General features: G+C 45.7%; 1 protein-coding gene and 1 long non-coding RNA gene across 6 annotated transcripts in view; one reads left to right on the forward strand and one right to left on the reverse strand.

Annotated features, from left to right (window-relative positions):
* On the reverse strand, positions 1–27,593 carry LOC308579173. Of its 2 annotated transcripts, XR_014004331.1 has the most exons (4): positions 26,816–27,593; positions 2,302–3,143; positions 1,790–1,924; positions 1–214 (listed from the first exon to the last, which is right to left on the reverse strand). It is a non-coding gene; the product is annotated as an uncharacterized lncRNA (long non-coding RNA). The 2 variants fall into 2 exon arrangements; XR_014004332.1 differs by lacking the exon at positions 26,816–27,593 and having other exon boundaries at positions 2,302–3,683.
* Positions 1,498–27,752, forward strand: part of LOC308579171 (THO complex subunit 2-like) — a 67,153-nt gene continuing 40,898 nt past the window's right edge. For 2 of the 4 annotated variants that reach the window (XM_081179981.1, XM_081179984.1), the window contains exons 1-6: positions 1,500–1,951; positions 19,359–19,402; positions 20,478–20,569; positions 21,539–21,590; positions 23,988–24,058; positions 24,687–24,808. In XM_081179981.1, coding sequence (XP_081036107.1) covers positions 1,563–1,951; positions 19,359–19,402; positions 20,478–20,569; positions 21,539–21,590; positions 23,988–24,058; positions 24,687–24,808 — 770 coding nt within the window. In that variant the 5' untranslated portion in view covers positions 1,500–1,562. Of the gene's footprint in view, positions 1,952–19,358; positions 19,403–20,477; positions 20,570–21,538; positions 21,591–23,987; positions 24,059–24,686; positions 24,809–27,752 lie in introns of all 4 variants that reach the window. The other 2 variants (XM_081179982.1, XM_081179983.1) reach the window with 2 other exon arrangements.

Genomic DNA, 27,752 nt, shown 5'->3' on the forward strand with positions numbered 1-27,752 from the left:
TGTTTTAAGAAATAAGGTTTATTTGTCTATTTACGCTCTCAGTCTGCGTGAACAGGGTTCAAATATTATTGCATGACCCAAAGCATTGCAGGCAGCCGTTCCTTCTCCCTCACCAAGATGGATCTCAGCCTTTCTTCCTCTTTCTTCTTCCCAGAAGCCCCTTCCTCAGAGCAGTTCACTGGCAACCTTCCAAATCTCCAGTCACTGGTCACACCTGGTGCAAGAAGTTCTATTGCTTTATTAAGCTACCAGGAATTCCTTTGCTTATTCCTTATATTATCCCTTCCTATCACAAATAACCCCAAATCCTAGCATTGATTACCGTATTTTTTTCATCTATTGTTGTTGTTGTTGTTCCTCTGTGTATTCTTGCCACCTCTTCTTGATGTCTTCTGCTTCAGTTAGGTCTTTACCACTTTTGTCCTTTATTATGGTAATCTTTGTACGAAATGTTCCTTTCATATTTCCGATTTTCTTGAACAGATCTCTGGTTCTTCCCATTCTGTTGCTTTCCTCTATTTCTTTGCATTGCTCGTTTAAGAAGGCCTTCTTGTCTCTCCTTGCTATTCTTTGGAAATCTGCATTCAATTTCTTGTATCTTTCATTATCTCCCTCGCATTTTGCTTGCCTTCTCTCCCCCACTACTTGTAAGGCCTCGTTGGACAGCCACTTTGCTTTCTTGCATTTCTTTTTCATTGGGATGGTTTTAGTTGCTGCCTCCTGTATAATGTTTTCATCTATAAGACACCCCCATTTAAGACTCCTATTTAAGAAAACGGGGGGGAGATGGCCCCCATGTATAAGACGCCTCCAAATTTTTTAGGGGAAAGAACCTAGTCTTATACATGGAAAAATACGGTAATTTTAGTGTTTAAGGGGAGCCCCCCCAGTTCTGTAACAGTATTCTTAGATCACATTTTACCTTGGGGTGCCATGGTGGGTGGGTTACATGCAATCTACATACCCAGAAGTCTGAGAGGTTTCTTGTTTAACCCATTGTTTCCCTGGGGAAAACCGGCTGTTTACCGCTGGGGGCTTATCCATACAGTACTTACGGTACTTCTCCTGTGCTCTGTGTCAGAGCCCTGTGTTGTTGTTTTTTGCTCCAAAGCTTTCCATGTGAAAACCCTCTTTTTAACACTAAATCAGAGCAAATGGAAAGAAAACCGTGGAAAATCTGAATTGACCTTAGCTCCAATTCAGCTTTAAAGAGCAAATCTTCGTGGGAAAGCTTGGGATGATGATGATGATGATAATAATAATAATAATAATAATAAAGCTAGGGCATGGAATGTTAAAGCGCAATCCTTTGCCTGGAATAAGGGGGGCGAAGGGTGAGGGGAGATAGACTTTGTGCTTAGCGTGCGGAAACTTGTTATGGGTCACTTTAACCCCAGAACAGCAGCGCAGGTGTGCAAAACTGAATTAAAAGCGGGGCGGGGCGCCGTCCACGTAAGGCCCCCTCCCCCGCGCAAAGTCCATCACATGACCCGGCGCACGGGGAACTTATTTAAACAGCAGGCCTCGGCCCAAGAGGTCTGCAGTTGTACTGAAGGCAAGGCATGGTCTACTGGCCTGCTGGCCCTCTCCGTCCCTCCCGGCGGAGCCCCGCGCTGCCCCTGCGCCTAGTCCGCGCCATGCCGCCAAGGAAGCCCAGGTTCTCCCGCCCTCAAAAGCATCCACTCCCTCCTCCTCCTCCTCCCCGTCGTCGTCGTCCTCGTCCTCCTCCTCCATCGCCGCCCACTTTCCCGTCATGCTCGTCATGGCCGCCCCCACCGTCCCCTCTGACCTCGGGCCCGCCGTTCTCGCATCCGGGCTTTCGGCACTACACCAGGAAGATGGCGGCGGGAGCGGCGGCCTCAGCGGTGGCATCGACATCGGGGGCATCCACGGCGGCGGCGCTCCCTGCCGAGTGGATCAAGAACTGGGACAAATCGGGCAAGATCGAATTGTGAGTCCGGGGGGGCGTGGGGGTCTGGGGGGAGGCGCAGCGGTGTGGGGGGTGGTAAGGGGGGAAAAGACATGGTGGGAGGGGGAGCTGGCAAGGTGCGCTGGGTGGAAGATCGGCGAGGGTCGGCAATGGAGGGCCTGATCCCACTCCCCCAAGCCCTCAGATCGGCGGCTCCTGCTGTGGGGGCGAGACCCCCCACTTTCCCGCGCGCGATCCCCCTCCCCCCTCCCCCGATCTCCGCCGCCCCTTCCCAGCGCTAGGCCCTGAGGTGACTCCGGGCTTCCCTCGCTCCTTTGAGCGCCGCGCCCGCCCCCATCTCTTCTTGCGCTAATCCTCCCCCCGGCCCAGACCTTTAGATCTCGGTCCTTCTTTCTCTCGCTCTGCTCGGAGATCAGATCGCTTTGAGCTCCTTTCCCTGCCGCGCGATGGAAACGGGACAGGCGCGCTCGCCGGGGTGGGGGGTTTGTCTCTCGGTGGGACCCCCCCCCCCCAACCATCCCACTCCCCTACGATCGCCGCCTTTCCCGTTTCCATCGTGAGGCAGACGTTCGTCAAAAGCTGTGTAATGTTAGTTATCCTGGGCCCATCCTTCCTTCCCTTTCTTTCCTTTCTTTCTCTCCCCCGTTATTATTGTCATTATTGTTACGTTAACCAGCCCTCGCCTTTTGGTAATGTTCCCCACTCCCCACCATAGCTGGACCTTCCTTCCTGCAGTCGCATTGTTGTTCGTTTGTTCAACAATTTATTCTTTCAACCATCTGAATAGAAAGCTATCTTTAGAGAAGCGTGAAGCTTGGATGCTGTAAGTGTAAGCCTTTCCCCCACCATCTTAGCTTGCTTAGGGGCTGCCTTTTGGTACCTTCCCCAGTGAGGTTTATGGTCTTTCTGGCTCCAGTTTTGTACATCTTAGTGTGGGGTTTCTGCTAATAAAATCGGACCGCTTGCTGGTGGTGTAATGGGGTTGGACAGCAACCCTAATCCCTCTCATTAGAGAGTGGGTTCCATTGAAGTCAGTCAGGCTTGCTTAGTAGTAAACGTGCTTAGTAGGGTCATGCTATAAAAGTTGCCTTTTGTAGTTTAGCTGCAGTGGGATTTGAAGACTTTGTGGATCGAGAGCTGTCATTATGCAGAAAGCAGATACAGTGGTACCTCGGGTTAAGTACTTAATTCGTTCCGGAGGTCCGTTCTTAACCTGAATCTGTTCTTAACCTGAAGACCACTTTAGCTAATGGGGCCTCCTGCTGCCGCCACGCCGCCAGAGCACGATTTCTGTTCTTATCCTGAAGCAAAGTTCTTAACCTGAGGTACTATTTCTGGATTAGCGGAGTCTGTAACCTGAAGCGTATGTAAATTGAGGTACCACTGTACTTCAGTTATCAACTTACAAATGCTAACAACTAAACAGAATATAAATTCCTTAAATCAATTGAATTGAATTGAAATCAAGCAGCTATGCAGTATCCCAGACCACGATTTATAGCCCAGTCCCAAGTATGTTTATTCATATCCAAATCATACTGACATAAATTAAATTTAATTCCAGATTTACTTAGGATTGCAGCCTATAGCCTGAGCTAGTGTGGTCCAACCTCTCAGACTTAGTGGGACACAAGAGTATTTCAATGCAGAACATGTGGGCACACACTGAATTTAATTTCCAAATTGTAAATTAAAGTGCTTGCAATATAGTTAATTATATTTAATATACACAATATATTCAAATGGATATATAAATGAATACACAATTAAATAAAAATAATACATTTATTTAATAAAATTTAATACACAAACAGTTGTCTCTTTCTGTAACAATGAAGATATTGAGTTCCTGTCAGCATAAGCAGGCAGGGTATAAAAACAAAATCATTTTAGAAGGCTTCTAATAAAAAACAGTTCAAAGCTCTTGTGAAGCCAGTAAATAAATGCAGCCTGTGAAGAAGCTTGAAAAGCTTGAAGAATAAATCCCTGAACTTAAATGTAATATTGTGGGAGAGTGGAACTCTTGTTTCCTCTCCCCAACCCTTCCCAAAAAATCCTGGAGTGTAGTTTTTAATTGGCCAAAGGAATGGAGAGGACCAGAAAATACAGTAATTGCTGCATCACTTTTTTGTTTAGTGCAATGAAGGAATCTGGATTTATTTGTATTTTTTTAAGCAGCAAAATGAGAACAGAGCTTCCTCTTTGCAGGGACGTTTACAATTCTAGGATGATTTAGTCCAGTTGAGCATGTAGACATGCATAGGATTGTGCTATTACCAACTTTTTGCTTAAGAAGGAAAGAAAGGAGGTGGGGAGTGGGTGGCCAACTATTTAAGCTTTGATCAATGTGCCAATAAGGAGGAGGGTTGGGGCAGGGGAGGATCGAGGGAGCCAGCAGTACAACCACAGGTTCTTGTACTCCTGAGCAGTGCCGTCCAACCACCTGGTGTGCCCGCAGCTGGGAATGTAGGAGGCAGGACTTTCTGATGACAATGGAGTGCAACACTTAGTTGCTGCTGCTGCTACTGCTGGTCATTAACAGGGAGGGGGTCGTAGGAAGGGCCGCCAAAAAAAGCCTCAAAGGCCACATGTTGGACCACCCTAGTGTGAGCAGTACTCTCTTGAAGGTAACTCACATTCAATACAGGTAATTTACCTTTGAGGGATGAAGACTGTAAGGATCCCACTCTTTGTATATGATTGCTTGGAACAAAGCCTCATTGATCTTGGTGGGACATATTACTAAACACACCAAACAGAGAAAGTCTATCTCTTGGAATATGCATGATGTGGTCCCATCATATTATCAATCCTGCAAGTGTTCTTCATGTGCAGATAGGTTTGCAAATGTGACTTGTAATAGTTCAGTTGGTATTAAGGTTCACATAGTACAAGACTTGTTTTTGGAATGAAGAAATTCTAAGTAATCCTTCTGTGTTAATGTACCTAAGTATGAAAGTGGCCATCCCAGTTCTGATTTCTTTTGACAGTGTAGTTAGGATATTACTACAAAATAATTTTTAGATCCAGTTAGGTACAGTCGGTCCAATTTATTTGCTGAAACTATTGGGCACCTCAAAACTGCAAACAATCTAGTTGAGATACACTTTCTAACAAAGAAATGAGATCCAGGGGCAAGAGCTGTTTTCATTCGATTGGGAGCCACTCAGAGTGACTGGGGAAACCCAGCCAGATGAGCTGGGTATAAATAAATTCTTCTCCTTCTTCCTGAAATTTCCAGGTCCATAAAATCTTAGCCACAACACCTTGATGTGCTGGTTCAATTATCCACACAGTTTTAGACTTCAGTAGCCCACTATGTGGGTTTGATACAAATATATAGCTGTGAGCAAAACATCTTAATTTTTTTGGGCCACAGAAGATTTCCATTTTCAAAGTGTACCAGCATAGGTTAGACCAGGGGTAGGCAACCTAAGGTCCATGGGCTGGATGCAGCCAATCGCCTTCTCAATCCGGCCCATGGATGGTCCAGGAATCAGCGTGTTTTTACATGAGTAGAATGTGTCCTTTTATTTAAAATGCACCTCTGGGCTATTTGTGGGGCATAGGAATTCGTTCGTGTGTTTTTTTCAAAATATCGTCCGGCCCACCACATGGTATGAGGGAAGGTGGACCGGCTCATGGCTGAAAAAGGTTGCTAACCCCTGGGTTAGACTGTGTCCACCTCTTCCCAGAAATACCTGCTGTCAGGCATGAATATTAGCTGAAACCCTTGTCTTCATAGAGTTCAAAACCTGTTTAGATGTGTGTTTTGTGCATGATAGAAGTTCCTAACTAATTTTAAATTGGTTTTAAAAAATCTTGTTTTTGTAGTGTCTCTGTTCATAAACATGACTGCTGCTATTCCCCAAAGGTCCCTCATTATCTGCTCTGCTGCTTACTGTATTTTTGTGCCTTTAAATATCTTCTAGAAAAAGAAATCACATTCTAAACTAGTTGTTAGGACCAGCTTAAAGTCCAATCAATTGTGTGTTAATATTACAACAATTTCTAAAACGTGCACGGGGTCAGAGAAGATAAGAAATTACAGGCTCATTAGCCTAAAGTCTCTCCCAGGTAAATGAGTGAAAAGTATTACATAGGAACCTAGGAAGTTGCCTTATACGAAGTCAGAACATTGATCCATTAGCTCAGTATGATCTGCTCTGACCAGCAGCAGCTCTCTAGAGTTTCAGATAGGGGTTATTTCCAGCACTACCTGGATTGAATCTGGGACCTTCTGTACACAAGGAAAGTACTCCATCACTGAGCTTTGGTTCTTCCCTGAGCTATGAGCTACAATTATCAAACATACAGAATAATAAGGTTGAAGAGGAAGAATAATAGTCTCTGCAAAGAAAAGGCTTTTCTCACCATTTTTAAAGTATTTTCTGAAGGTAGCCCCAAAGTGCAGTGCTACCTTCATTGGTACCCTCCAGATGTTTGAATTTCATCTCTCATTAGTCTAAACAAACATCTGCATGCTGTTCGGGGCTGATGAGAGTTGTAGTACGAAATACCCAGAAGGCATTAGGTTGGGAAAGTCTGGTATAGATACAAGTAATTTGGTGAACATTATATAATTGAATTGCTGAAAAAAGAATAACCATGTAACAAAGCCTGTCTATGTGTCCTTTTTAAAAAAGATGATATGGGGAAAATGTGTTGAAGTTTATAAAATAGCCAGTGACCATATTTGAATGTGACTTAAGCCATGGTGGTTTATGGCTTACCGTATTTTTCGCACCATAGGACGCACTTTTCCCGTCTTAAAAACTAAGGGGAAAAGTCTGTGCGTCCTATAGAGCGAATGCAGGGAGGAGGCAGGCAGGAAAAGCCCTCAAGAGCCCCACACAAGCTTCGCGCGGCTCTTGCGGGCTTTTCCCCAAGAGGGAGAAGGGACTGACGCCGCCAGTCAGTCCCTTCTCCCTCCTCTAGAAAAGCCTTGCACAACCTCTCCAGCCGGGGGGAGGCTTCGCAAGGCTAAAGAGGAAGCCAGGGCAGCGAGCGCGATGCATCCCGTTCGCTGCCCTGGCTTCCTCTTTAGACTTGCGCGCCTCTCCAGCGGGGGTGGTGGGGGTGGGAGGCTTCGCAAGGCTAAAGAGGAGCCAGGGCAGCGAGCGCGATCCATCCCGTTCGCTGCCTGGCTTCCCCTTTAGACTTGCGCGCCTCTCCGGGGGTGGGGGTGGGGAGGAAGCCAGGCAGCGAACGGGATGGATCACGCTCGCTGCCTGGCTTCCCCTTTAGACTTGCGCGCCTCTCCGGGGGTGGGGGTGGGGGGTGGGAGGCTTCGCATGTCTAAAGGGGAAGCCAGGGCAGCGAGCGCGATCCATCCCGTTCGCTGCCTGGCTTCCCCTTTGGACTTGCGCGCCTCTCCGGGGGTGGGGGGTGGGTGGGAGGAAGCCAGGCAGCGAACGGGATGGATCGCGCTCGCTGCCTGGCTTCCCCTTTAGACTTGCGCGCCTCTCCGGGGGTGGGGGGGGTGGGAGGCTTCGCATGTCTAAAGGGGAAGCCAGGGCAGCGAGCGCGATCCATCCCGTTCGCTGCCTGGCTTCCCCTTTAGACTTGCGCGCCTCTCCGGGGGTGGGGGGTGGGTGGGAGGAAGCCAGGCAGCGAACGGGATGGATCGCGCTCGCTGCCTGGCTTCCCCTTTAGACTTGCGCGCCTCTCCGGGGGTGGGGGGGGGTGGGAGGCTTCGCATGTCTAAAGGGGAAGCCAGGGCAGCGAGCGCGATCCATCCCGTTCGCTGCCTGGCTTCCCCTTTAGACTTGCGCGCCTCTCCGGGGGTGGGGGGTGGGTGGGAGGAAGCCAGGCAGCGAACGGGATGGATCGCGCTCGCTGCCTGGCTTCCCCTTTAGACTTGCGCGCCTCTCCGGGGGTGGGGGGGGGTGGGAGGCTTCGCATGTCTAAAGGGGAAGCCAGGGCAGCGAGCGCGATCCATCCCGTTCGCTGCCTGGCTTCCCCTTTGGACTTGCGCGCCTCTCCGGGGGTGGGGGGTGGTGGGAGGAAGCCAGGGCAGCGAGCGCGATCCATCCCGTTCACTGCCCTGGCTTCCTCTTTAGCCTTGCGTGCCTCTCCAGCCGCAAGAGATCTACCAGAGGTAGATCTTAACCCTTGCCTCACCTGGGAGCTTCTCTGGGCAGGAATTCCCTCAGCTTAAGTGAGGTGGGGGAAGTGTGGCAAGTAGGGGGGTACCTACCTAGACACTGAAGCCACATGTCTCTCAGATGAAAATTGGGAGTGGGCATTGTGTGAAGTGCTCTGATGGTGTTTCCTGCTTGGCAGGGGGTTGGACTCGATGGCCCTTGTGGTCTATTCCAATTCTATGATTCTATGATTCTAAGTGGCTGTGGATCTCCTGCTGCAGAACTGTAGGACTGTATAGAGTTGGGAGGGCCACCTGAGGGTCATCTAGCCCAGCCCCCTCACAATGTAGGAATCACAGCTAAAGAACGCCAGGCAGATGGTCCCCCAACCGCTGCTTAAAAGCCTCCAGTGGTGGAGACCCCAAACACCTTCCGAGGTCATAGAATTGCAAGGTTGGAAGGGAACCCCAGGAGTCATCTAGTCCAGCCCCGGTGGACAGCGGGCGCAATCCATCCCGTTGCACAAGACTAAAGATGCTGTGCAAGGCTAAAGAGGAAGCCAGGGCAGTGGGTGCCTGCCCTGGACTGCCTTGTCTTCTTCTTTAGCCGCGCTGGAGAGGTTTAGCTCCTGGCTGGAGAGGTTGCGCGGCTATGGATCCCGTGCGCTGTCTTGGCTTCTTTGCTCTTTGGGGCTGGTGGGGGAACCCGGGCTTCCCCCGCAGCCCCAAGAAGCTCTGGGAGAAGCAGACAGGCTGCGCACAGCCTGTCCGTTGCTCTTTGTGGCTGGGGGGAGGGATAATATTTTTTTCCTTGATTTCCCCCTCTAAAAACTAGGTGCGTCCTGTGGTCCGGTGCGTCCAATAGAGCGAAAAATACGGTACTTGAACTGGGACTTGGTGTGTATTAGCAAGTTTGTTTTGCTGCTCTTGCTGCTTTGACGAAGCAAACCACAATTCCTGGCTTCATGTTATGTTAATCCAAAGATCATGGTTTGTTTAGTTTCCAATAAACCATGATTAGTAAGTTAACAACATACTTCGGAAGCAGATCATGTTTTATTTCCCAAGCACAAAAAAAGGACGGAATCAAACTTGCACTGTAAGCCCTGGGGCATGCCCATGGTGAGACAGAATTAGTTTTTATAGTACTAAAACTTTTGGTCAACCAATGAAATTGATTGGCAGTAGATTTAGGTCACACAATAGGAAATATTGTTTCATAAAATGCATATTTAACATAACAGATTAGTTAACATTGACAAAAATATAATAACAGAGCAGGTTTATACAAAATTGTGTTTTCTTAATCTAAACTCAGATGCTGATGGTGCTATGGTCTAAACCACTGAGCCTCTTGGGCTTGCTGATCAGAAGGTCGGTGGTTCAAATCCCTGCAACGGAGTGAGCTTCTGTTGCTCTGTCCCAGCTCCTGCCAACCTAGCAGTTCGAAAGCACGCTAAAAAGTGCAAGTAGATAAATAGGTACAGCTCCAGTGGGAAGGTAAACAGTGTTTCTGTGTGCTGCTCTGGTTTCACCAGAAGCGGTTTAGTCATGCTGGCCACATGACCCGGAAAAACTGTCTGCAGACAAACGCCGGCTCCCTCGGCCTGTAAAGCGAGGTGAGCGCCTCAACCCCAGAATCATTCACGACTAGACTTAACTGTCCAGAGATCCTTTACCTTTACCTTTTTAATCTAAACTCCAGGAGTGAAAATGGGCAGATAATAGCATTAGGCTGGTTTGGTTGCTTACGTTGTTTTGTGGTGGTATACAAATTCTGAGTTGCCCAGTGGTATTTTATTTGGCATCATCTCCTGTTGTTGGTGATATTGCCAATGAAGATTTGTATGAGGGAGTTGCCTCTAACTTGTTAGTTGGATTTTTCAAGAGTTACTGTTAAAGGATTGCTGCCAGAATTTATTGGGTGAATCCTTTGATTCTGATACCACAAGTATTTCCTCTTTGAATGAAGAGTTGAAAAGATCAAGCACAGAATTTTCAAAAGGAACAAAGAGCAAAATAAAATCCCTCTCATTGCCAGTAGTTATTTCATATTTATCAGGCGTCTCTCGGAGACTAGATGCTTCTAATCTTAAATGCCTAGACAAATGCCTGCCTGCAGACTGGTAATGTAAATCATATTTACTTTGCTTCAGCAATTGTTTTAAACTAACAGACCTCTTTCCTGCTTTAACTGGAGGTCTGTATCCTTTGTTGCATCCTATGTACACTGGAAACAGTAAAATAAATGAATGACTATTAAATGAACTTTAAGACATTATTTTGTTTACTCTTCATACCTTGTAGTTTTCTTTTGATTTTTTTGGTGGTGACTTTTGGATTCCTTTTATTTTCCTCACTCTTAATTTCTTTTTATTGAGAATGCCAGACAGTGGTTGTTTACTCCCCAGTCATAAGTACAGTGATTTGAGAATAAGCCACATTTATGTAAGTAGAATTACCACTTGAGACTTACGACTGGAATATATTTGTGAGTCAGTTGCTTTTTAACAGTAATAATATTATCAGTTACAGTGCCATTTCCCCCTTAGAACGCTAAATACATGTTTTGTAGCCGTTCTTGCAGTATTGAAAAATCTGCCTTAGTTGAAACTTCACTTCTTCAAGATGTGAGAAAAACTAGGACTGTTGACTCATGAAAATGTTTTCCTTGCTAACATTGCCTTTGGATAAGGCTGCATCTGGCTGTTACACTAAGCCATAGTTAAGCTCAGAGATCTTCAAGCTCATATTTTCTCCGAAGTGTACAGAAGTAGGAAGTTAGAAGCATTTGTTTCTGTTTTTGCTTAAACATGATTTGTTACTTCATGTGCATTGATAAACTGGTTACTCTTATCTAAAACAAGGTTTTAGGTCATGTTAATATTTATCTTGGTTTATCAGCTCAAACAGAATGATAAAACAGTTAAGCAGAAGCCAAAACTTCCAAACCATTCCCCCTATGTGGAAGGTGAGGGGAGTGCATGACCTAAGCTCATTTATGTCACTACTATGTCATGACCTAAATGCTGAAGGTTTTTATGAATTGCATAACTAAGAGCTATTACATTACATATACACTTAATTAATAGACATAAATGAATGCTGTTTAAAAATTATACTTTCATATACATTCCGCTCGTAACAGCCGAAATAACAGATTTTTAAATACATATTGAAAGAGAACGAAAAAGAGAGGGAACATATTACCATGTTTAAGAATGTAAAGAAGAAAATACATTATTGAAGTGAGATGTGAGAGACCATGATTTACAGATCCCATTTGCTGTTTCTTTTCTTTGTAATTGCATGTACTCATTTACTGTTTAGATGGTTAGCAGTGAAAAAGAAATTACAGGCTCTTTAAAAAACAAAAACTGGTCAAGGTCCATTGGTCTTCCTATTGATAGAATCGGTTACATTTGTATTTGAAGGTTCATATTCTAGAATGTTTTGAACTATTCTTTTTGCTAAGTTACCGGATGGCAGCTGTGTAGATGTGGCTGGATGATTGTTATGTGAAATTGTTATGGAAGATTTACCATCAATCAGTTTTAGTATTTCTCTGTAGAATTAAACTGTAGTGTTTATCACAGCAGTAGATATGAGTGTAAACAGATACTGATTTTATTTTTCACTCAGTTTGCTGCTTGAGCAAAATCAGTGTACAAAGCCTGCTCCAGAACCCTTTTTCTGACTCAAAAAAATTTGATCGCTGTGTTTTGAGCTATTTCTTGAAGGCATATTTGTTGTGATTTTCCTGTTAGACCTTTGTGCCCAGTGACAACCTACCTGTGGTCAAAGTAATGTAGAAAGTACTTGTCAGGGAACTGCCATCAGAGCATCAGGTGGTGGAGGGACTCAGGCAGGATGAAAGAGACTCAACTGCTGAAGCAGGGACCAGCAGGGGGAGGAGTGGGTCTCTGAGGGAATGCGAGCAGGAGGGAGGGCTCAGGGAGGCTTCCAGCGAGAGCAGTGGGGAGGTATCGGAGTCTCCCATAGGGAGACCCATACCTCGCAGGAAACTGTCACGCCGTGAGTCCAGGAGACGCGTTTCCGTTAAGGAACTTCTTTGCTGGAAACGCTTCCGCAGACAGCCACTGTCGGACTCTACTAGTGACTAGAGCAGACATGTCTGAGGAGCTCCGTCACACACGGAGGTTTGTGGGGGGGCACAAACTCTGAGGGAGCACGTTTACACGCACAAGCAGCTAATCAAACCCTCACAGCAGTCCGACAGTCTTTGTACGCTGCCTGTGCAAGAGAAGGCATCATGAGCGAACCAACCGGAACCGGAGGAGCAGGGGCTGGAGCTGGTCCAAGCTTGGAAGATAGATACCGAGCGTTGGAGGTTCAACTGGCCCTGCAGACGGCGAGGCTGGAGGAGAGAAGGGCTCAGGATGCAGACAAGAAGGGGAGAGCCACTCAATTCCCCAGAAAGGTACCAGGATTGGTGCAGAAATTTGGGGGGGACCCCAAGGACTACCATGCTTTTAGGACAGAGATGCAATATGCCCTTAATGTGCAGTTCGATGAGTTCCCTGATGAGGAATCGCGAGTTGCTTTTGTAATTGGGCATCTTGAGAAAGGGGCTAGAGACTGGGTTCGACCCCTAATGGCAACGCACAATGACATACTAAAGGACACAATGAAGTTCTTTCGTGCAATGGATATCATGTTTTCCAGCGATATTGAGGAAGGGGTGGTGCGCAGACAGCTAATGGCTTGTAAGCAGGGGAGTCGATCTGTCCGTGAATATTGGACTGAGTTTACCATGCTGATTCACAGACTGAGTTGGGATTTATCGGCGGCACCCGTTCAAATGCTATTTGAAGAAGGTCTTTCTTCGGGGGTGAAAGACGAGCTGGCACGGAGCCCCAGGGCGGAGTCTATGGATCAGCTGACCAAATCTGCGCTGACCATAGGAGCGCGGCAGGAGGCAAGAGCCTTGGAGAGGCGGGAAGGGAGAGGGGAACGTTGGAAGGAGTTCCGCATTCCAGACATTCCTGAGCCAGCTTTCCCGCCGGCAGAGCCGATGGAAATCGGAACAGCGCGCGCGCGCGCATTTTCAAAAACCAGCGAGGGAGCTAAGAAGGAGGGAAAGGGCCCCCGGAAATGCTATCTCTGCCAACAGCCAGGCCACTTTGCCAGAGTCTGCCCCCAGAGGAAGGAATGGCAAGGGATGGTGGGAGCTGTTGAGGGGGGAGAAGAAGGGGGAGCGGAGCAGGTAAAAGCCAACGCCTGGTTGCCACAATTGGGGCACTGCAGCCAGGCCAAAGAGCAGTGAAAGTGCCCGTGCCAGAAGCTCCTCGACCTGCTCTAGTGATTGAAGTGTCGCTAGAGCTGCAGAATGGGCACCCCCTAAAAATAAAGGCGCTATTGGACTCAGGCAGCTCCTGCAATTTTATGAGCAAGGAGTTTGCTGCTGAACACCAGATACAGACCATCCCTTTAAGCAACCCCCTGCAGGTGACCACGATTGATGGCAGGGAGTTGTTGGGAGGAGGAGTCCGCTTGCAGACTGTCCCAATGATAATGAGGGTGGCAAGGCACACAGAACTGATAGCGTTTAATGTGGCCACCCTGGGAGGCGCTCCCATTATTTTGGGAATGAGCTGGCTAGCTCTACATGATCCGCTGGTTGGCTGGCATCAAAGAGTGGTGTCCTTTGGTTCAGCACATTGCCTAGAACACTGCAAAGGGGAGAAGGGTTCAGTAGGGGCCCAAGCCACCCTAGCAGGGACTGAAGTAATGGGGAAGGTGAAGGTACCACCACAGTATGCAGATCTCAGCGACGTGTTCAGCGAGAAGGAAGCTGACCAACTACCACCTCATAGACCCTTTGATTGTCAGATCAATTTACTCCCTGGAGCACAGCTTCCCGTGGGCAAGTTGTATGCCATGTCAGACAGGGAAATGCAGGAGTTGCGAGGGTTCATTGACAAGAACCTGAAGAGAGGCTTCATCAGAGAGTCCAAAGCAGCAGGGGGGAGCCCAGTGTTCTTTGTGGACAAAAAAAATGCGGACAAGCCGAGACTTGTATGTGATTTTAGGCGGCTGAATGCAGTGACTGAACCGGTGGCGTTCCCTATGCCCAGAATTGATGATATTTTGACCATGGTGAGGAAGGGAAAGATTTTCACAAAGCTGGATCTAAGGGGGGCGTACAACCTGATACGCATAAGGAAAGGGGATGAATGGAAAACCACCATGTTTACCCCTTTGGGGGCGTTTGAATACCTCGTTATGCCATTTGGATTACAAGCAGGCTCCGCGTGTTTTCAATCTTTTATGAACCACGTGCTGGGCCCTTTGCTCTACAAGAATTGCGTTGCCTTTCTAGATGATGTGTTGGTGTATTCTGAGAATGAGGAGCAACATGTGAGAGACGTCAGAGAAGTGTTGAGCAGACTGCAAGCCAACAGGCTGTGGGTCAAACTGGAGAAGTGTCGGTTCCATACCAAGGAGGTGGAATTCCTGGGGTACCGCCTGTCAGACAAGGGATTGGCCATGGATCCCGGCAAGGTACAGGCAGTGCTGGAATGGAAAACACCCAAAACCAAGAAGGATGTGCAGAGGTTCCTAGGGTTTGGAAACTTTTATCGTAAGTTCATCCGCAACTTCGCCCATCTGACGGCGCCCATCACTGACTGTCTCAGCAGTAAGAAGAAGTTTGTATGGACGGCGGAGGCGGAGCGAGCGTTTGAGGAACTGAAAAGGGCCTTCGCCTCTGAAGAGCAACTTCTGCATGTGGATTTACGAAAGAAGCTAAGGGTTGAAACAGACGCATCTGACAGAGCCATAGGGGCGGTGCTTCTTCTGCAGCCGGGGAAGGAGGAGTCGGGGTGGCGTCCGTGTGCCTTCTTCTCGCGGAAGCTGAACAAATCCGAGAGGAACTACACGGTGTACGACCGAGAACTGCTTGCTATTCATGAGGCGTTCCGGAGATGGAGGCATCTGCTAGTTGGTGCACAACATAAAGTGCAAGTGTGCACGGACCATAAAAATCTAGAGTACTGGAGAACGGCGCGAGTGCTCAACCAAAGGCAGTTGAGATGGGCCCAAGAGTTCTCCAAATTTAACTTTGAGATTTGTTATGTGCCAGGCCCAGAGAATGTTAGGGCGGACGCTCTCTCACGCAAACCTGAATATTTGGAGGGGGAGGGAGCACCCGAAGAAACCCATATCATTCCAGAGGACCGCTGGGTGTGTGGGGCGACTTTGGTGGGGCAAAGGGAATTGGTAGAGGGTACGGTGCAGGATGCATACGCCCAGGGGAAACTCAGGGATCTCAGAGGGGAGGAAGACAAACCCGGTGGTTTTGAGGAGAGAAATGGGGCATTGTATTATAAGGGAGCGTTATATATACCTGAAGGGGAATTGAGGGAGAAAGTACTCAAGCAGCTGCACGATAGCCCCACAGCAGGGCACTTTGGGCAACACAAAACCATGTGGCTGGTTACCAGGGAATTTTGGTGGCCCAAGGTCAGGGAAGATGTGCGGGAGTATGTGAGAGGGTGTGAACAATGCCAAAGAGCCAAGGGGGAGAGGCAGGCGCCGGCTGGTTTATTAGAACCACTGCCCACACCTGAGAGACCGTGGGAAGCAGTGGCAATAGATTTCATGACTGATCTGCCAAGGTCTAGAGGGAAAACAGCCATCATGGTTGTAGTAGACCTGTTAACTAAAATGGCCCACTTCATAGCCTGCTCACATGCGGTTACAGCAGAAGAAACCGCCAAATTGTTTGTAGAGAATGTGTTTAGGTTGCATGGCGCTCCCTTGAGGGTGGTTTCAGACCGAGGGAAACAATTTACTTCCAGGTTCTGGAGGAAGCTCATGAGCTTACTGCATGTAGAGGTTAATTTCTCGACGGCCCGTCATCCTGAAACCAACGGGCAGGCGGAAAGAGCAAATGGGGTTCTCCAACAATATTTGAGGTGTTATGTGAATGACAGAGAGAATGATTGGGTGGAGAAGCTGGCGTTGGCAGAATTTGCCTACAACAATGCAGAGAACGTGTCCACGGGGATGAGCCCCTTTTTGGCTAATCACGGGTGCCATCCCAGAGCCTTCCCAGGGGGGGAGGGGGAGAACTGGAGCGTTCCAGCTGCAGAACAGTTCGTGGAAGAAATGGAAGCGATCCATCGCCAGCTCCAACTCAACTTAAACAGGGCTAAGGAGGAATATAAGAGGCAAGCAGACAAAAACAGAAGGGAAGGTGAAAGCATCAGGGTGGGGGACCAGGTGTGGCTGTCTACCCAAGGGTTGCCATTCAAAGGAGGTTGTAAGAAATTAAGACCCAAAAGGCTGGGTCCGTTTGAAGTCATACAGCAGGTCAATCCAGTGGCTTTCAGGCTCCGGTTACCGAACCACATGAAACTGCACCCAGTTTTTCACAGGTCGTTGCTGTCACCGTATAGAGGAGACAGTGAGGGGAGGGTCACTAGGGGACCAGCAATGGAGGAGAAGGAACACAGCTACCATGTAGCGGAGATCCTCGATTCCAGGTGGAAGGGAGATCAAGTAGAGTATTTGGTAATGTGGGAAGGGGAACCGGAGTCGGAAAACACCTGGGTTAGGGCAGAGGATGTCAATGACGAGGTTTTAATAGAGACTTTTCATCAGAGGTTCCCACGTAAACCTCAGCCTGTAGCGAGGTTCCGAAGGGAATACTTTGCCACCACCGACGAGGAAGAGGAGTTGGAGGGGTTCCCAGATTCGGAAGAGGAGGAGGATTCAGCTGGCCAGGACGACGATCGATGGAGAGAATTGTTCGAGACGTCAGAAGATGAGGAAGATTCGTTTCGGGGTTTTAGCCCTTCACCTCCCAGGGGGGAGGAATTGGGAGGGGGTGAGGGGGGCCCTGGAGGGGAGGTGGATGTCAGGGAACTGCCATCAGAGCATCAGGTGGTGGAGGGACTCAGGCAGGATGAAAGAGACTCAACTGCTGAAGCAGGGACCAGCAGGGGGAGGAGTGGGTCTCTGAGGGAATGCGAGCAGGAGGGAGGGCTCAGGGAGGCTTCCAGCGAGAGCAGTGGGGAGGTATCGGAGTCTCCCATAGGGAGACCCATACCTCGCAGGAAACTGTCACGCCGTGAGTCCAGGAGACGCGTTTCCGTTAAGGAACTTCTTTGCTGGAAACGCTTCCGCAGACAGCCACTGTCGGACTCTACTAGTGACTAGAGCAGACATGTCTGAGGAGCTCCGTCACACACGGAGGTTTGTGGGGGGGCACAAACTCTGAGGGAGCACGTTTACACGCACAAGCAGCTAATCAAACCCTCACAGTACTGGATGCTTCATAAGCAGGCATTTATTCAAGAGGCTGGAGAATAATATCTTTTTAAAAAACAAAACCCTGTGAACATAGAGAAACCTTTATCTCTGTCCTATAAGCATTATTGTTCATTAAATATATATACCACCATCCTAAGATCACAGAATGGTTTGCAACATAAAAACACAAAATATAATAATAAATACCCCTGACAACATTTAAAAGGCCATAGATTCTTTAGCAGTCAAAGTCCTAGTTGAAGAGGAATGTTTTCACCTGGCAACCAACTGTGCAATGAAGACACCAGGCAAACATTCCTGGGAAGAGCATTCCACAAACAGGGGGACAAAAAAAAAAGGCCTGTTCTTGTGTTGCGACCCTCTGAAGTGCTCGGGGAGTGGGAACACAAATAAGGGCTCAGATGATTATAGGGTCTGGGTCAGTTCATATGGGGAGAGGGTGGTGCTTGTAGTTATTGCAGTCCTGAGCCATTTAAGACTTTATGTCAAAACCAGCACTTTGAATTGGGCCTGGTGTAGTCAAACCAGGATTGGTGTTATATGGCCACCACATTCTGTACCAGCTTAAGTTTCTGAACTGAAAAGCAGAGCATACATGTTAGGCTTTCACTTTCCAGGTAGGGGCACAGCTGAGTCAGCAACCAAGGTTGATGGAATGCACTCCATGCCACTGAGGCTACCTGAGCCTCAAGTGACAGGAAAAAGGTCCAGAAATACCCTAAGCTACATAACTGCTCCTTCAGAGGCAGTTTACCCCCATCAAGAGCAGGCCACCTCCTATCCATCTGGTCTAGGGGACCACCCCCTAACTGTGCTGGATTGAGTTTCAGCTTATTGGCTCTCATCCAGTCCATTACTGAGGCAAGACAGGGGTCCTGCATATCCACTGTCACACCTGCAAATGTAAAGGAGAAGCATAGCTGTGTGACCATGTAGTCCCAAACCTGGGATGACCCTACTGACTAGTTTCATGTAGATGTTAAACAGCATAGAATATAAAATTGAACCTTAAGGCCCACCACCCCTGCATTGAAGGCTCCATGATCCTGAACAACACTCCCCAAGCATCCAATCCAAGTAGGACTCGAACCACCACAATTCACACTCCCTGACCCTCAAGTCTGCACTGATGCTGCCCTGAGTACCTAAGTGGGCATATCTGGGTGAAACTAACTCCACTTTTCTCACCCACCTAGGTCCCCGTAATACAGACCTGATCAGTCTCATTGTCCACAATCACATCATGGTTGAGGGAGATTTTATTTAGAGTCTACCTGGCATTCAACAGTAGCAGCTTCAGACTTAAGGACTGGCTAATAGGGCAAGCACAGTTCCCCAGGTTGTGGGGTGTGGGTGCTGGCACATAGCACAACCACTAACTACCTGTGCTGTGTCTGCCCCACCACACACACCAGGCTTCCCCTGTGATTGGGGCTCCTCCTACTCTCCCCAGCTCCTCTGCTCCCACACACATCTTTTCTTCCCTCCAAAAGCAAAACATATTAAGAAACAGTAAAAACAATTAGCATGATGTTAAGCAGGTAGCCCTTGCCCTTGCTCTCCCCATGAAGTTGCTCTCCCCAAGGGGATGACTCCCATTTGGTTTCAGCTCCTTCTGGGATGCCAATTCCCGCATCAGCCCTGGACTTTATATAGTCCCCACTCCCCTGGTAGATTGAGCCCAGGTGGGCTGTCAATAAGTCAACAGTGGGAGAAGCAGGACAACTTCTATCTCTGCCAGCCAAAAGTGGGGAAAGGCTGGCTTCCTGAAGAGGAAGAATTCAAGCAGGTGTGGAGGAGGGCCAGGTTGAAAACCCCCCTCCACCACTGATTGCAGTTGCTGCCTCGGTGGGTGGGTTATAGGACAAAGGTATTACTGTATTTGTTTATCCGTTATCCTGTCTTTAGCATCAATTTTCAGTATAATGTATTACTGAGTTACAAAATTTTGAATATTGTACCACACAATAAAAATAATAAATTTTCAGTAGGCGAACTTTCTGGGAACTAAGATGCTTAAAAAATCCATTTCATTTGTTTTAGCTTGCAGCTTTGCCGTAATCTGTCTGAAAATGTAACTTTCAGAGGTAAGTAAATACATTTAAGGCTTTTTTATTAAAAATAATGAAATTAATCTTACACATTAACTAGGATAGCTATTTATAGAGGCCAGGATCTAGAAACTTTCAAAACCAGTTGTGTGCCTTCAAACCAGTTTTAAACATGATTTTTGTATAGCAGCCATTCCACACCACATAGCTAACTACTTTTCAAATGAACATCTTAAAAACATTTTAACATATGCATGGGAAAGTTTATTCAAATAAGAAAGTATATACAGTCCAAATAGTTGTATGCCAGCCCTTGGACTGTCTGAGGTAGTGATCACTCAGCCCAGACTACTGTTAAAAGGACAAACTTTATCATGAATAAAAGAGGGGATGCTGGGGCAATACTTTGTCCCTATACTTTACTCAGGAGGTACTCAGTAGTGCTGTGGGTTCTATCCTGGCGAAGAGACTTTATATTCAAATAAACCTGAGGTATGCCTACTTAATTTCCTTCTGCCTATGGTAGAAGGAAGTAGGATACAGCTAATAAGTGTAAGGGGCTTCCTTTACTCCTTCAGAAGTGTCTTGTGGATGAAGTAACGGTGCAAAAAGTTCAAAATGAGTTAAACTTATCCATTAGTACTGTGAGCAGATCACAGTTCTTTGCACTTTTTGGTTTAAGCGATGTTTTCTTGTTGCAATAGTAACTGTGATAAACTTGAAAAGAGATCATTGAGTGTGTAATAGATAAAATTTGTTGATTTTTGGATCAGAGCTCTTGCATAGTCACTTGGAACATTCCCTTTTGCAAGCCTTCTTGAAACTAATAGGAACTGTGCAACAGCACTCTCCTCTGATACCTATATATTAGACTTTTTCAGCTTTTATAAAAAAAACCTGTTTTGAAATCAGTTTTGGCAAAAAACAGGTTTTGGCAAAAAAGAATTGGATTGAAATCTATCTTGGTAATGTTCAGCCATAATTAGAACATAATTGGAAATAACAAAATGAATTCTGTGAAATTATTGTATAGGAATGCTATAAAATACCCTCATCAGAGTTTAAAATTACATGATTCAGTGCAACTCCCCCCCCCCCCAATGTCTTGCAGGTATCCAGCAGGCTTTATATGAGCTTGCATACCATGTTGTCAAGGGAAACCTAAAGCACGATCAAGCTTCCAGTGTTTTTAATGATGTAATAGTAAGTATATTTTTGTGGTACCTTTTACCAAAACTTCTTGCTTAGCCTTCTTAGTTCAACACTGTTTTAAATTTCCAAATGAAACTGAACAAGTTGGAGAATGGTTTTCTGCCACAATTCTTTTCCTTGTGCCAGAATGTTCTAAGTAGGAGGTTTGAATGTCAGGCTGTCTACTAATAACAAAATCTGTTTCTGATTCATTTTGATATAATTATACTATTTACCGTATACACTTGAGTATAAGTATATTTTTATGCTGAAAAAGCCCCCCTCGGCTTATACTCGAGTGAGGGGGGCGGTGGAGGGCCGAGCGGCCCGAAAGGAGCCCTTTCTTGCCGCTGGTCCCGCCACCACCCACCTCTCACAAGGGCAGGCACAGAAGCTGCAGTTGGGATAGCGCAGTGCCGATGATAGGCAGGGGGAGGGGAGGGGCTGGGGAAGATTGGTGAAGAGAGAGAGGCCCCCTCTGCCGCATGTGCACGGTCCGGTCCACCACAAGCTCTAGGGAATGGTGAACCAGCCCCCTCCAAAAAAAGTTTGCTGACCCTGGTCTAAAACAACTAAGGGCACAGTTGAGCCAAGCCAATTCAGCCCATGTTTAAGTGCTGTTGATGTCTACGGGATGAACACTTGTTCATACTTAACTTCTCCACTGAAATCAGTGGGATTTCAGAAAATATAATTTAACCAGTTTCATGCCCTACATTTGAGTTTGAGGGTGAAGGGGATTTCACTTTGTGCTTTAAATGGTGTTTCTTGGGACTGCTGTAGTCACTGTTCTTAAATAGCCTGTGTTTTATAATAGCTTATAGCTGATGACCTTGCTCTTTGCCATTGCTCTTTGGATAAAAACCAAAAACATGTGAGACTTAACAGTTGTATCTGTTTTCCTTAGCTGTTGGGGAGACACTGTGATGTATACAGTTAAAACATATTTAGTGTACTCATCAAACTCTTTTCTTTTAATAGGAATTTCGTGATGACATGCCTTCCATTCTAGCAGATGTATTTTGCATTTTAGGTAAGTTCACCCCTCCTTTACCTTCAGAAGCACTGTCACATTTAGTATGTAGCACCCAGGTCACCATGAAGGGATGAGGTTAACTTCTCTTGAAATAATCACTTCTTCTAATAGCAAGCTCAGGTGCTTAGTGCTGATGACTGTGTAGCCAAAACAGGGTCATTCAGATACAAGAGGGACTGTCATTATGCTTGGAGAAACCTCAAGGTTTGCGGGAGTATAGTAAATGGGGTGGGGCGGGGAGAACTCACCCACACAAGTCCAATGAGGACCGAGTATGATCAGTGATTATGGAACGCTGCATGTCTATTGATGAGTGAGAGGGCAGTAGGGCAGAGAAGCAGAATCAAAGTGTCCTAAAAGAGAACAGGTCTGGCTGGAAATTTGAACAGGACAACTTTACATTGCAGTGTTTGTGGCAAGTTTTTTGTTGTTCAGACTATTTTAAACCATTTTCTTAAAACACACTACTTTAATTTGGTTTAGCAGATAATTGAAAAGAAATTTGCTACCCAGCATTATGCTTAGATAAGTATTTTGCACAGAAAAGCAGTCCAAAAATCACATATGTTAGCTTACATTGTTGCTTGTACAGTGGTACCTCTGGTTACAAACTTACTTCGTTCCGGAGGTCCGTTCTTAAGCTGAAACTGTTCTTAACCCAAGGCGCGCTTTTTCTAATGGGGCCTCCCGCTGTGCGCGTACCTCCGGCGTGTGATTTCTGTTCACATCCTGGGGCAAAGTTTGCAACCAAGAGCAGCTACTTCTGGGTTAGCGAAGTTTGTAACCTGAAGCATTTGTAACCAGAAGCATTTGTAACCAGAGGTACCACTGAACATGTTAAACAAGTTTCTGCAGCAACATCTGAGTACTGTATATGCTTATGGTAATAGAATAGATTGCCTATCCAAAAGCATAAATTCTTAGCTACTATAAAATTTGAGGAGAATGATCCACTGACCTAACAATTGTTGAGGTTTAATGTGACTATCTTAGACTATTCTATCTTAGTAATTTCTAAAGCTTGGTTATTATTCAGCAATGAACACGTATTCTATATCTGAGTAATCATGCTTTAAATAAACAAAATTAGTTACCGTATTTTTCGCTCTATAACACGCACCCAACCATAACACGCACATAGTTTTTAGAGGAGGAAAATCTGTAGGCATGCCACCCGTAGGCATTTCCTCCATAACACGCACAGACATTTCCCCTTACTTTCTAGGAGGAAAAAAGTGAGTGTTGTGGTGCAAAAAATACGGTATATGCTAAGTTTGGTGCCATTATTATTTACAGTTTTGATGCCTTAAAGGTTTTCAAATCAAGTTCATGGGAAATAGTTTCCTATTCCTGTTTTCAAATTTAATCTAATTAATGTATTAACTGTTGCTTACGAAAAATGGTTCCAATTAAAAATATGAAAAAGGAAAAAAAACTTTAAAAAATTATTAAAAGGCATGTGTATGAAAAATAAAATAGTCCTAGACTTTTGCAACCTTGGCAGTTTCTGTTTTAACTGCTGATAGATTCTCTTTATAGGCATAGATGTTTGCTAGTTGTGTTAAAACATTGCAGAAGAGAGAAAATATGATACAAATCTAGATGTACGCGGGTTGTAAATCATGTCTGAAATTATTTGTCTTATCAAGGCCTGAGCTAAACAATGCTTAGATTTGTGACTTGGTCACAATTGTGTGATTAGATCTGTTAATAGACAAGAGTGTTAGTATCATTAGACTGCAGTTGGCAAACCAGTTCACACTTACATAGGACAGCCTTATTGAATGCAGTGATGTTTTCTTCTCAAGAATCATGCTCAAGATTGCACCACAGTCATACCTCGGGTTGTGAATGCTGTGGGTTGCGCGTTTTCGGGTTACGGACCGCGGCGAACCCGGAAGTACCGAAACAGGTTACTTCTGGGTTTTGGCTCTCGCGCATGCGCAGAAGCACTAAATCACGCTTTGCGGATGCACAGAAGCGCCAAATTGCATCGCGTGCGCAGGCGAGGCGCTGCGGGTTGCGAACATGCCTCCTGCATGGATTGCGTTCGCAACCCGAGGTATGACTGTATTAAGTAATTCTGGGCTTTATTTAAAATAAAACTACAGGAAATAGCATTCTAATTTAAGCTTGGGGAATGAGCTAATTTTATATTTATTTAATAATAACCCTCTAATATAAATCCTTATTACTGGAATAGTCAACTATTCGTACGAGCCAGCTGTACCTATCAAACAACTACTCCAGAAATACTAAATTCTGGGGTAGTTGTTTGATAGGCGTATTTACAGGATATTTTCTGAAATGAAAAATCATAGAATAGAAGACTCAGATATCAGGCAGATATTGTTGATACGTTATGCCAATTCCTCTCCTGTGTTGTTTTTTAAGATATTGAAACTAGTTGCTTAGAAGAAAAAAGCAAGAGGGATCAGTTCATGCAGTTGGTGTCAGCATGTTTGGTAAGTTATGCTTCTGTATATTTTTTGCTTTTAAAAAAGGAAAATGTTGAGTTTTAGGTGGCGATGTTAAAATTTCTATGCAAGGTATAATTAGATTGCTGACCCCTACATTTTAGCTACATTTTCGTTATCCAGATTTGATGCAATTTATATGAGACAGGCCATTTGTGAAAAGATGACAGTTAGTCTCCCGTTCATTTTGGTGCCCTCTTGTGGAATATATACAGTTCTGCACACGTGAAATGTAGAATTTCCCCCCTTGAGACTTAGGCTTAGTTCTCAGTTCACTGCTAAACCTGTGTCTGAGCGGTGCCTCTTTAGGTTGTAAAGTGGGGTTCCAAGTGACTGAATGTTTCTCTCTGTCGTCTTTCTCTCTCAGAGGTACTGTGTTACAGAGAGAAATCTAGGTTAGAAACCTCCTCCCATTCTCTTGCTAGGAAGGCTCTTTTGTACCAAGAAACGTTCATTCGCATGAGCACAGCCTGAAGCAGTACAGCTGCATGTACAGGTTTTTCACCAGGCCTGAATCTTCATGTCTTTAATTTGAGTTATTTTTGTTTTCATTGTAAGATAACCAAAGGTCAGATGCTGCAATGGATAATGTCTACTGTGTTCTTTTTCCACTCAGTACTTGGTTTCAGATACTATACTAAAAGAACGTCTGGACCCAGAAACATTAGAATCATTAGGGCTCATCAAGCAGTCTCAGCAGTTTAATCAGAAATCTGTGAAAATCAAGACAAAACTTTTGTAAGTACAAAACTAAGTTCCAATTGAGTGTATGTCTCAGCAGCAATCCAAAATTGTATTTGTTGTTTGCTCCTGAATGTAGAGAGAAACAAACACTGGTTCAGACACGAAGTCTGCTGCTGCTCCATGTTTTGTTTCACTGCATATAATAATAATGTAACAATAATATAACAACAACAACAATGAAATACAAGTGTTAAGCTGCATGCATCAACTTGTAGCTTCAGCCCAGCATGCTGAATGTGGCCGCTGAGAAAGGTTATTAGCCTAAATGCTTCAAGTCTTTGGCTAAAATGCAGCCAGAGGGACACATACAATAGTAAATCATGCTCAAGTTGAAATATCTGAAATTTCCAGATATTCGAAGAACTTAATTTCCTGATCTCGCAGTACAAAAACCTGGTGCCCATGTACAATATTACGAACACAGAACCATTTAACATTGATTACAAGATAAAAAGTGAAACTTATTTTTGAAGCAGGGCAAGGTATTCCTACAGTCATGAGATACATCCATGTCAAAGATGACCAGAGATTTTGATCCAAAGTTTTGTGTATGATGTTACACACATGCGTGCGCGTGCGCGCGCACACACACACACACACACACACACACACGTGCTTTGCACTCTCCGACAGACACCACACAGAAAGCCACTGCTTGAAGACTGGTGAACCCCTCTATACAGTATAAGCATTTAATAGATGCAAAATAATGCAGCTGGAAGAAGAATAATTTTGCAACTGCTATCTGCATACAGTATTTTCAATGAGCTCCAGGTATGTACAGTGAGGGGGAAAAGTATTTGATCCCCTGCTAAATTTGCCTGTTTGCCCTCTGACGAAGAAATGATCAGTCCATAATTTTAATGGTAGGTTTATTGTAGCTGTGAGAGACAGAATTAACAACAGGAAAACCCCCAGAAACCCAGAAGACAAAAGTCAGAGATTGATGTGCATTATAAGAAGTGAAATAAGTATTTGATCCCTTTGCAAAACATGACCTAGTACTTGGTGGCAAAACCCTTGTTGGCAATTATAGAGGCCAGACATTTCTTGTAGGTGGCCACCAGGTTTGCTCACATCTCAGGAGGTATTTTGTCCCACTCCTCTTTTCAGATCCTCTCCAAGTCAGTCAGATTTCGAGGCTGCTGTGTAACTACTCGAACCTTCAGCTTCCTCCACAGATATTTGATGGGATTAAGGTCTGGAGACTGGCTAGGCCACTCCAGGACCTTCATGTGCTTCTTCTTGAGCCACTCCTTTGTTGTCTTGGCCGTGTGTTTTGTGTCATTGTCATGCTGGAATACCCATCCTCGACCCATTTTCAGTGCCCTGGCTGAAGGAAGGAGGTGCTCACCCAAGATTTGACGATACATGGTCCCGTCCATCGTCCCTTCAATGCAGTGAAGGTGTCCTGTCCCCTTAGCAGAAAAAGACCCCCAAAGCATAATATGTCCTCCTCCATGTTTGATGGTGCGGATGGTGTTCTTGGGGTCGTAGGCAGCATTCCTCCTCCTCCTCCAAACACGGCGAGTTGAGTTGATTCCAAAGAGCTCAATTTTGACGACAACACTTTCACCCAGTTCTCCTCTTGGTCATTCAGATGTGTATTGGCAAACTGCAGATGGGCCTGTACATGTGTTGTCTTGAGCAAGGGGACCTTGTGGGCTCTGCAGGATCTCAGTCCTTCACGGTGTAGTGTGTTACTAACTGTTTTCATGGTGACTATGGTCCCAGCTGCCTTGAGATCATTGACAAGTTCCCCCCGTGTAGTTCTGGGCTGCTTCATCACCGTTCTCCTGATCATTGCAACTCCACAAGATGAGATCTTGCATGGAGCCCCAGACCGAGGGCGGTTGACAGTTATTTTGTGTTTTTTCCATTTGCAAATTAATTGCACCAACTGTTATCACCTCACCAAGCTGCTTGGCAATACAGTGGTACCTCAGGTTAAGAACTTAATTCGTTCTGGAGGTCCGTTCTTAACCTGAAACTGTTCTTAACCTGAAGCACTACTTTAGCTAATGGGGCCTCCCACTGCCGCCACACGATTTCTGTTCTCATCCTGAAGCAAAGTTCTTAACCCGAGGTACTATTTCTGGGTTAGCAGAGTCTGTAACCTGAAGCGTATGTAACCCGAGGTACCACTGTAGTCTTGTAGCCCAGTCCAGCCTTGTGCAGATATACAATCTTGTCCCTGACATCCTTGGACAGCTCTTTGGTCTTGGTCATGGTGGCTACTTTGGAATCTGCTGGATTGATTGCTTCTGTTGACAGGTGTCTTTTGTACAGATACTGAAATGAGCTGGGATTACAGGTAAAACCTCTCCCTTACAGCAGGTGCTTCTAATCTCAGCTTGTTAAATACAGTGAAGATACCAGGTAGCCTGACATCTGGCTGGTTGATAGGTGATCAAATACTTATTTCACTCATTCTAATGCACATTAATCTCTGACTTTTGTCTTCTGGGGGTTTTCCTGTTGTTGTTCTGTCTCTCACAGCTACAGTAAACCTACCATTAAAGTTATGGACTGGTCATTTCTTCGTCAGAGGGCAAATTGGCAAATTTAGCAGGGGATCAAATACTTTCCCCCCTCACTGTAAGCAGCTTGCATCAGCATGTAGCTTGTACGCAGTAGAGTTAAATCAAGAGTGGGAACCTTATGCCCTCTAGATGTTGCTGAACTACAACTCCCATCAGCCCTAGCAAGCATGGCCAAGGGCCAGAGATGATGAGAGTTGTAGTTCAGCAAACATCTGAAGGGCCAAAGGTTCTCCATACCTGGGTTAAATAGACCATATAAACAAGTTCTTAAATTGAATTCAGTTTCACATCTATGGAAACGTAATATGAAAACCTAGAAAAATAAATGCAGATATCAGTTCAGTATTACTGTAAGTACGGCTTTAATTTAAAAATGTCAACATGTTATTTTTGTT

Source organism: Podarcis bocagei (assembly GCF_964188305.1).
Source record: "Podarcis bocagei genome assembly, chromosome: Z".
In the NCBI taxonomy this organism is placed as follows: Eukaryota; Metazoa; Chordata; class Lepidosauria; order Squamata; family Lacertidae; genus Podarcis; species Podarcis bocagei.